The following is a 10,859-nucleotide window of genomic DNA, read 5'->3' on the forward strand; positions in this document are numbered from 1 at the left end:
TTTTTTTAAGGAAAACACATTATCACTGTTGCCTTACTTCACCAGTATCCCTGGGACCGCCCAACACGTGTTTCACACTTCCGTGCTTCGTTCGTGCTTTTTTCCCAAAAAATTTTTTCACCTTCACAACGGCACCACAGGAGTTACCTTATGCCCTAGGGACAGGTTAAAAGCTCCCCCCCCCCCTTCCCTGACGGCGGCTGGTGGCCCTGGACCGGGGTGAAACTATGCACCAGTTTCTGGTGACAGGACACGCAGGGTTTTCTGTGCCATGTGTCATGCCAGGGGGCATCAATGGAGACTCTTCAATGAAAAAATTCCAATGAAGTACTCAATGATCTCCCTGAGGTCAGTGATTGCTGAGATTTGTAGGTCTATTTTTCATTTTCCCTGCTAGCGAGGATCCTGCTCCACACTGACAAGGGGCAAATACCCCGAAACAGCTGTCTGTGGATGGATGCCTGCCTTGGTAAACCTTTGTCATGTCGCAATACTTGCAACAGAGTTAGACTTTGACACAAAAGGGGCCACCCTGGTGTTAACCTATTTATGTTCCAATACTCACAACCGAGACTTAAGGGGCTACTTAGGGTGGTTTGGTGCTCTTCCCATCTGGAGGCACACCTTAGCAACAGGCTAGAGATATCTGGCTATTCCCTTGTTTTGTGACTCGTAATTTCCAATTTACTAAACAATTAAAGCCCTTTATTGTAGATGACTGGAAGGATCCAGAAAGGAGGCTGGTGGTGCCTTCTGAGATTAAAAAAAAAAAAAGTGGCTACCCTTTAAAAATGAAGAAAGTGCCTAAAATTGACAACTAGGTGGCAAGTCACCAAGAGAACTACACTCCCTTTCAAAGATTTGTCTCTGTTACGGAACTCTATGGATTGCAAAGCTGAAAGTTTGTTTAAAAAGTCTTGGCAAACGGTATCCGTCTCCCTTCAAAGACAATATAGCTTTTGGAACCCTCTAACTAAGAAGATTCTCACCACAGATGCAAGTATGACAGTTTGGGGGGCGAAGGTGGATACCTTTCTCTTCCAGGGATCTTGGTCCACAGAGATAGCAACAAGATCCTCCAATTACAGAGCTCCTTGCTGTATGCATGTCATTACATCAGGCAGAAAATATCTTGACTCAAACGTACACGTTCTTTCGGACAACATTACCTTGGTCGCACATCTGAGACACCAGGGCAGTGCGAAAAAGAACTCCTACATATCTGACACTTTTGCTTGGGCGGAAGTAACCTTCTCAGAGATGTGGACAACACTCAAGCAGATTACGTGAGCAGACATACCATCTTCCCAGGAAAGTGGTGTCTCAAGACTTCAGTCTTCAGGATGCTAACAGACAAGTGGGGCCTACCGGAGGTGGACCTTTTCGCAAACCATCAGAAATCCTATGGAAATCATTCCAGAACCTTGCAGAAGATCCTGACTGAGGGGATAGAGGTCATCCTGGTGGTTCTGTTTTGGCCAAAAAGAGCTGGGTTTGGGATGTTGAGGAAGATGGCCCATGAACCTCCCTTTCATCTGCCTCTGAATCCAGATCTTCCACACCAGGGTGCTATCCACCACCCAGACCTAAAGAAGCTAGCTCTGTCAGCCTGGATCCTGAACTGACAATGCGCAGAAGTGGGGGCCTGTAGGAGGCAGTGATTTCCTCTATTCAGAACAGCAGAAAGCCAGTTACTTCAAAAATCTACCTCAAAGTCTGGAAGGTATTTTCTTTCTGGTGCCCTTCCAGAGCACCATTTCCAGTGGATCCTAACATCCCTCTGATACTTAATTTCCTGCAAGCAGAATTGAATAATGACCCCACTTGCATTTAGCAGACTTTCTCCTTTTGCTGTCATAGGCATCACCCAAAGCGTTCTCCCCTAAAGGAGTGGAAACAACCAGATAAGCCTTTTCAGTGATTGGCTAAAAGGATCAGACAAAAAAAAAGTGCAACAGCAACCTACAGGTGCAAGTGCATATCGTACATACTCTTTCGCCCGCCCCCATAACCCCCCCCCCAGCGTTCACACGATAAAAACCTGGTCTAAAAAAATAAGGGTCTTGGCAAACCATTTGATCAGAGTGTACCGTGTTAGTGTCCTCTGAGACATGGCCCTACTTTAGATTTCTCACACTAGCAATAGCCTCTCCTGGGCTAACAATTGCCCGATTGTGTTGCAGGTTAACAGATCTTGCCAGCCATCTTGTGTCTTTGCGAGGCCTCCATGGACACGGCCTGCCCTGTCCTCCATGTGCAGCCTAGGCGTTGTCAGCTCACTCCACTTCCAAGTATTCCATAGTGGTGCTGCCTTTTGTTGGTTACAGTTTGGACAGACAAGATCCTGGCGTCCATAGTGACCTCTATCCTTTAATGTTATTCCTAATGCATGTTATGTTGCCCAATGATTTTGTAATGAGTATTCAATTTTTTTTTTCTCTTCACCTGAAATAAAAAGGTTATGTACCTAACACAACTTCATCAGAGGTTTTCTGCTCAAATTTCTTTTTTTTTTTTTTTTTTTTTTTTGTTTTTTTCCTTTCTTTGTATATAGGCAAAAAATGAGCCTGCTGGTAAGAAGTCCTCGGATAAGAAAGAAAATGACCCCAAAAAAGAGAAATCGAGTAGTGATCGACGACATTCAACCGACAATTCAGAAAAGTAAGAGTTCATCGCATGCATACAGTAATAAAAGCATAACCATTCTTCGTATACAGAAGTGTACACCCAGTGTTATTTGCTTAGAGTACCTGTCCTGAATAACCACTTAGCATATTCTGACATATTAATAATTCAATTCCTTTCATTAAATCCATTCTTTGCTACCCAAGAGGATGAACCCTGTAAATAGTTGGAGAGAGCAGTATACCTGAGAACTTTAGAATGAATGGGTCGCTGCTTTGATACTTCAGGGACACCCAGTGCCATTCTCTTGCAAATCTCTGTGGGAACCTGCTGCAAATGATTCTGAACCCTAGGTCTATAGTATGGTGGTAAACCAGCGCGCTAAATATGTTTACTAGCGACTTAATGGCTATGATGGATGGCTTATGCATGGGATAACATTTATTATCCTATCATTTCTCACACATGGCTGGACTGTTTACACTTCTATGGGTTGGCACTATTTTGGGCACTATTTCATTATGATAGAAAATAGATGACCTCCACATTGATGGATTTATTGTGCATTGTTAGGCCTTATTCACACAGCAGGAAATGTGTACATTCCACTGGCACCGGCTATAACACCTCATCCGGTTTATCTGGATTTCTGTAGGACAGAGGATGACATTTTCTGCTTTGCAGGTCTGATACATTGGGTAATGTGGCTGCGAGAGCTGTATGCTGGGTACTATGTATGTCACAAAAGGGAACCGGAGTATGGCAGAGTATGTAAAGCACTGTGTATAAGTAGTATGTGTTACTCCCCTGCTACACAGTTTCATTACTCCCTATTTAGATGGAGTACACTTGTTGTTTTGCCATGCAAATGCAATTTACAGCTTTCATTTCTTTTTTTGTGCTTGAGAGGGTACCTGCCAGCAGTCAGTACCAGGTCACCGTGAGCTCTTAATCCAGACGTGGGGATCCTTGGTAACAAACCACATGTTGTGGAAAGGCACATGACTTTCATTGGATTACAAGGATACCTGAACATCTGTATTAAGAATCCACGCTGCTGCTAAATCGGCAGGTACAGTTGTGCCCAAAAGTTTACATACCCTTGCCCAATTTTGCTTACTTTGTCATTTTTTTCAGAGAATATGAATGATAATGCAAGAACTTTTTTCCACTTGTGGTTAGTGGTTGGGTGAAGCCAGTTATTGTCAAACTACTGTGTTTCCTCTTTTAAAATCATAATTACAGCCCAAAACATCCAAACAACCCTGATCAAAAGTTCATATACCCTGGAGATTTTTGCCTGATAACATGCACAGACGTTTACGCAAATGGGTTTAAATGGCTACTAAAAGTAACATTCTCCTCTCTGACCTGTTTGCTTGTAATCGGTGTGTGCGCATAAAAGCTGAGTGAGTTTCTAGGAACCAGACAGACTCTTCCATCTTTCATCCAGCCACTGATGATTCTGGGTTGTTAGTCATGGGGAAAAGCAAAAGAGTTGTCAATGGATCTTTGGGAAAATGTAATTGAACTGTAAAAAACAGGAATAGGGTACAAAAAAAATTTGATAATTCCAATCAGCGGTGTTCTTCAGTATGTGATTAACAATTGGGAACTCTGGGGCTTTGTACTAACCAAACCACGCTCAGGTAGACCAACAAGACTTTTTGCCACAAAATTGTTTTGAATGCAAAGAAAAACCCAGCTGAAATACCAGACTCTCGAAAACTATCGGCATGGCTGTTTCAAGGTGTACAATAAGACAAATAGGCTGCATGGTCACTTTGCCAGAAAAAATCAATTACTGCACAAATGCCACAAACTATCTTGCCTACAATACGCCTAACAGCACAGAGACAAGACTCAGCTACTGGAGTAAGGTAATTTGGGGTGATGAGACTGAAATCAATCTTTTTGGCCACAACCATAAATGTTACGTTTGGAGAAGTGTCAATAAGCCCTATGATGAAAGGGACACCATTCCTGCTGTAAAGCATTGTGGCAGATCGCTGATGTTTTGGGGATGTGTGAGCTACAGAGGCACAGGAAACTTGGTCAAACTTGAAGGGAACATGAATGCAGCACATTATCAGCAAAAACTGGAGGCAAATGTGCACTCGTCAGCCCAGAAGCTGTACTTGGATTTTCCAACATGATGAGAATCCAAAACACAAGGTCAAGTCGATCTGTCATTGGCTACAGCAGAATAATGTGAAGGTTCTGGAATGGCCATGTGAGTCTCCTGACCTCAATATCATTGAGCCACTCTGGGAAGATCTCAAGCATGCAGTTCATGCAATACAGCTCAAGAATTAACAGGAACTGGAGGCTTTTTGCCAAGAAGAGTGAGCAGCTTTTCCATCTAAGAAAATAAAGAGCCTCATCCACAACTACCACAAAAGAATTAAAGCCATTATTGATGTTAGGGGGGCAATACACAGTATTAAGAACTGGGGTATGTAAACTTTTGATCACCGTCATTTGGGTGTTTTTTTTGTTATCACTATGATTTTAAAAAAGGAAACAGTAGTTTGACAAATGGCTTCACCCAACCACTAACCGTGAGTGGAAAAAGTTATGTTGACAACAAAAATTCTGCTGGGGCATATAAACATTTTGAGCACACCTGTACTTTGTAAGTTAATGGTATATGGCATAGCTAATATGTAAATTAATATATTTTTGAGTAAGGTATGTCCCATTCTTATGATGGTGGCAGTAAACACATTGTATAATGTGTCCCATCCTTTTTTTTTTTTTTTTTTTTTTTTTTTCCTTTCAGTCATCTAATAGTAATAGAAACTCATTTACAAATGTTCATCTATGTACTGTGATCTTGTGCTTTCCTGTCATCCTTTAGCAGACTCTTGTTTCTGCAGGTTCGACACTCGGTTGAAAATAGATTTTAAAATAGCTTTCATGGTCAGGCAACCCTTTTATGTAATGTTTACCTGCTTTTAGATCTTCACCAAACAAGAAGGATGACGGGTCTGAAAAAAATGATGGCAAACCCACAGAAAAGGATAAGGAAGACCGCAGAAGTAGAACGTCTGATCGTTCCAGAACCAGCAAATCTGGTATGTGTATTGGTGGATAAACCAAGCTGTATATTGTCCTCTGCACATTACATGTACAGTGGTACCTTGGTTTAAGAGTAACTTGGATTAAGAGCATTTTGCAAGAAGAGCTCAGTTTTTCAAAATTGTAACTTGGTTTAAGAGCATTGCTTTGGTTTGAAAGCTCCCAGTACTGGGTGGGAGGGGGGCATGGTCTGCGTAGCAGGGTCTACAGCCCTGTACTCTGACCCAGGAAGTCTCCCTTACCTTAATAGCAGATCCATTTCAGGCTGGGGCTTACATCAGGCTACAGGACTGTGGAGGTAATCTCTTCATAGCTGTAACCCCTCTCTCCCGTTCAGAGAGCTGCAATACTGTGCCCACATCTGTCCTGCTCATTCCTTCATGCTCCATGTGGTCTAGATCATTCCTTGTGTTTCCCAACCTCTCAATTCCTGCTATAATGGGCCTGCACTCACACTCAGCCATTCACACTGCTGTATAGAAAAGTTTCTGGCTCTGTGATTCTCACTTCCTGATTGGTCCATGCTGAACACCCCCCCCCCCCCCCTTCCCCATTGCTGTCATGTGACCACACGCCTGACAGCAGCCCTAATTCTATATTCTAGCCTGTTGTCCTACGCTTTTGTATTATTGGCATCTACAGCTCCATCCTGTATCTACAAGCTGCTGCTGTGTTTTTCAGGTTTATGCACTTACTATACATTATACTCCACATGCTGATTGCTATACTGTACAGTAACAGTACAGTAGTTTTGTTTTTTTTTTACATTTTTTCTCCCTTTTTAGGTGGGATAACATAGACAAATGTGTCCATGTTTCCCCAATGAGCTGGGCGAGCAGTAGTATGATTCCAGCACCCCTAGCGGAAACATGAGTCTGTAGCAGGCTCCTCTGTCCCACCAGCCCAAGTGTCACCCAGACTGCTGTAAGTGCTCCCCTCCATGCCAGCAGACCCATCCAGGTGAGCTGCACTCTGAAGGGGTGACCCTGCTGGTCTCATTGCGGAGCTGAAGATATGAGGAGCAAGAGGTTGTATAGGACTAGGTGAGTGTTCCCCCTTTCCCATTTCCTGGGTCCCCTTACTCTTCAAGCCCCCAGTGCAGCCCACTTGGAACGGCACATGCGTTTATAACACACCAGTGCGACTTTTCGACATGGTAGCCTTTTTCAAGCAATGATAAACATGGCCCTGACTATCGCTACGACAGCAGTCATACTACTTCATTACACAGGTCACTTAATCATGTTACGAAAATACTATCCTGTCTGTCCTATGGCTCTATCGCTACATCCCGAGTCATATTTCTTCCTTACACCGGTCAGCAGTCATGTTACTTCCTTCCACAGGTGAAGCGGCTGTGCTCCAGCGGTATCATCCTGCCTGTTATGTGACTGCTACATCAGTGCTCTTGTTCACCCTTCCACAAGTGAAGTTATCATGCTACACGGGTAGCTTTTATGGTACCCCACCCATTACTTGGTCAACAGTCTTATTACTTCCTCTCTAGAGGTAAAGTAGCTGGGCTATAGTATTCACATTCCTACAAGTGGAGTACTGTGGGACAGTTATTCCCTATCATTCACACAGTACCTACTGTTACCTTAGCAGCCATTTCTCTCCCTTTTGTAGGCAGAGTTGTAGTGTTAGATTTAACCTCCTGTCTACTATGACCACGTTGATATTCACTTTTTCCCGCATCCACAGGTGCAGTGCTTTGATTACAAGTTATCCTCCAGTTCCTCAGGTAGTGTCTACTTGAGCAGATATCCAAGTAGACACTACCAGGTGTTGAGGTAATTGTGTATTACAGGTTTCCTCTTGAATCCCATTTTTTTGTCTGGGGTGCTGCTCCAGTGCGGTAGGCAATATTTTGTGGCATAGTGGCTCCTTTATTACTACTAGTCCCTGCCGTGGCCACGACCATAGTCGCCTTTCTCCATTCCATTGGCAAGTTGTGTTTCTTTACAGCAATGCCTTACCTCCCGGTTACCTGTTATAACCATTCCAGCATCCTGTTTCTCTTCTTTAGGTGGGATGCCGTAGTGCACAGCTCACCAAGCAGCCCACTCCCAGCTAGGGTACTCCTGAGTGCAGCATCCCTGCCCTGGTTCTGTTACATCTTTCATTGCCACCAGTCAGATCTATAAGGCTATACAGTTATCTCCTGTGCCTTCCAGCCAGCATAATTCCCCCTTGCTATGCTGAGTCATCTCTTCACACAGTACAGTTTGTGTGGCTTCACCTAGGGGTGTGGGCTTTGCCTTAGCGGATCTTTCCTTTATGGACAATTCTTTTTTTCTGCTACATGAGAAGTTTCAAACTGGTAGTGTGGACTTCTGCCAGTTGTTTTCACAGCCACCGAGCAGTGTTTAATTCCTGTTCTCATTGGCCTGCCTCTGTGAATGCCATTTTTCTCTAGACTCCTGCACCATCAAGTCTTTTGCTGATCCTGTAGGTATCAACGCACCTTTAAAGTGACTGTAGCACCAGGCCCAGGCTGAAGCACTGGAGGCGGGCCGACCCACCCTTAGAAACCCCAGCCCCTCCTTGACTCCATTAGAATCAATGGAACCCTATCATAGAGGGGCTGGGGTTTCCTCCCACTAAGGGTGGGTCAGCCGCCTCCAGTGCTTCTGCCTAGGCCTGGTGGTACAGTCACTTTAAGTTTTTTTTTTTTTTTTTTGGCTTAGCCTTGTCCTAATGGGAGTCCCATCTATCTTAGAAGTGGACCCAATCTCCTCATTCCCTTATTGGGATTTGTTAGACCAGGTGCATCCAGTGCATGTTCAGGGTATCCTTCAGGCTAACAGCCCTGCTTCCTTTACAGCACATACGCTTCTCTGATTCAAGTTCCTGGACTGTGTGAAAATATAGGCCGATATTTGCAAAGTGAGACTTCCAGACAGATTCTTCTATCCTGTCCACATAGTCCCTCTAACCACACACCTCAGGTTTTGATTGTATATTTTGTGAAAGGAATATGTATCGGGCATATGTTTTGTGATAATAAAAATGTATTTAACATCAGGCCCCTGCTTTTTAATGTCCCCACTCAATCGGGGATTCTCTCTAGCCCTGGTAATACTCATTCTGCTGTGGCGCTGTCTGTGAGTCAGGTCTCCTCCTTGGTGTAGGGTCACCAATCTTATGTAATTTAGTTAGCACTGTATTTGTCCCTGACTCACATGCTACTTGTTTCTAGCCATGCCAATTCAGCATCCTGTGTCCATGATAGTCCATACCTACTTTTCAGGTGCTTCCTCTGCCTGGCTAAGCCTAGTCTCCAGGCCTATTGGATCACATTATTCTTCAAGTGTTTCATACTTGCCAACTGAGCCCTTCTTCTGTTTTTATTTCACCTAAACTCCTTAGGTTACGCAGGTGTCTGCTTCACACTGCCTGACAACACCTTCACAGTTGGCCAATTAGACTCCCAACTCGTTGATGCTCCCACACCCAGACGGGATTTAGTACAATTTGACCAGTTTACACTGTTGTCTCTGGACCATGGACTGATAGAGATCTTTGACTTCATCATTGACTTCATCAATTGAAATCCTTGATCCTGGACAGCATCTGGCTTGTCTAGTGGTTGTCTCTTATGCCCTCAGTTGGTTCCTGGCATCTACCTGAACCCACACACCCTAACTACTTCTTCCGCCCTTTATTGTCTTTTGTTCCATGTTCTGTGACCCCAGCTTAGGTCTGGGACAGGCAGTTAACCTTTCCTTCAGCCTCTCGCTCTCGCTCTCTCTCGCTCTCGCTTTTTGGACACACAGCTTCCCTTTGGTCGTTTGTCGTCTCTCTTCATCATGGCAATGGTCATGCCTTCGCTGACCAGTTTGTGTGCATTCAGTGCTGCTGTTTCTTTCTCAGGATGGCCATCTGACCAGTTTGTCATATCCTGGACAGTTAAATCTCACCTCTCACCCCAGTCCTTTTGGACCTTATGGCCAATGTGTTATAGGACCCACTCTACTGCTTAAATGTATCCAACTGCTTCTTGATCTTTCCACACCTTATTCATATGGTGCAGCTTTTCCATTCGTGAAAGCTTCCAGGTCGTCATTTTCTGCAGCGCATTAGCCGGTTGGTTCTCCTATGTTCCTTTCTTCCAACCCCTGAGAACTGCTTTAGGATGTCCCCCTGTCTGTGTCCCCCAATGATACGAGCAAGAAAATGGGATTTTGTTAGTACTCACCATAAAATCCTTTTCTCGTCGACGTTCATTGGGGGACACACAGCGCCGACACCGTTATCATGTTTCTTGGCCTTCAGCTTGTATGGATTCTGCTGGTTGGTTTTCTTCCTTCTTGGTTACTGTCCATCAGCAGTTCTGTTTCTAGATTTTCTGTGTACCTTCTGTTGGCTTCTCCTGGCTGCTCCTACTGCTTGTGTACAAACTGATTAGCTCACTGCCTGCAGGAGGGAGTATAGCCTAGTGGGAGGAGCAAACACTTTTTTTTTTTTTTTCCCCCTTTGCTTAGTGTTGCCTCCTAGTGGCACCAGCCTATGCCCACTGTCTGTGTTCCCCAATGAACTTCATAGAGAAACCGATTTTATGGTGAGTGCTCACAAATTCCCATTTTCAAAACTGTTATACACAGCATTTATCGCATTCTATAACAGCCACGCATTTGTAGTAAAATGATTTTTTTCCAAAATCTCGTGTTACATCTCAATCAATACAAAACTAACGCAGCATAGGCCATTGTCACAAAACCACAGTTCTATTAAAAATATTGGTATTTTTTTTATCATGTTTATACATAGGATGAAATATAAGTTAGAACCTGGCAACATACATTGTTATATAGTGTAATGAATGGAGCTGCGGCGTGGATTTGCAGCTTCTAGCAGCAGTCTGGGGGTCCTCATTGTCCATTCATCTTAAGGGTACAAACACACGCAGCAGATACGCAGCAGATTTGATGCTGTGTTCAGTTATTTAGATCTAATCTGCTGCGTATCGCAGCAGTAAATGCCGTGTGTTTGTACCCTTAAGTTTTCTGTCCACATGTTTTTTCTCTGTCTCTCTGTGTCTCTCTCTCTCTCTCTCTCTCTCTCTCTCTCTCTCTCTCTCTCTCTCTCTCTCTCTCTCTCGCTCTGTGTCTTTGTCTCTCTGTGTGTGTCTCTCTCTCTCTCTCTCTCTC

General features: G+C 44.0%; 1 protein-coding gene across 1 annotated transcript in view; it reads left to right on the forward strand.

The window, feature by feature from the left end:
- LOC138797557 (scaffold attachment factor B2-like) overlaps window positions 1–10,859 on the forward strand; it is a 48,384-nt gene that overhangs the window by 21,359 nt on the left and 16,166 nt on the right. The window contains exons 9-10 of the mRNA XM_069977874.1: window positions 2,555–2,661; window positions 5,587–5,702. Coding sequence (XP_069833975.1) covers window positions 2,555–2,661; window positions 5,587–5,702 — 223 coding nt within the window. The remainder of the gene's footprint in view (window positions 1–2,554; window positions 2,662–5,586; window positions 5,703–10,859) is intronic.

The sequence above is a fragment of the Dendropsophus ebraccatus genome, chromosome 7, assembly GCF_027789765.1.
Source record: "Dendropsophus ebraccatus isolate aDenEbr1 chromosome 7, aDenEbr1.pat, whole genome shotgun sequence".
In the NCBI taxonomy this organism is placed as follows: domain Eukaryota; kingdom Metazoa; phylum Chordata; class Amphibia; order Anura; family Hylidae; genus Dendropsophus; species Dendropsophus ebraccatus.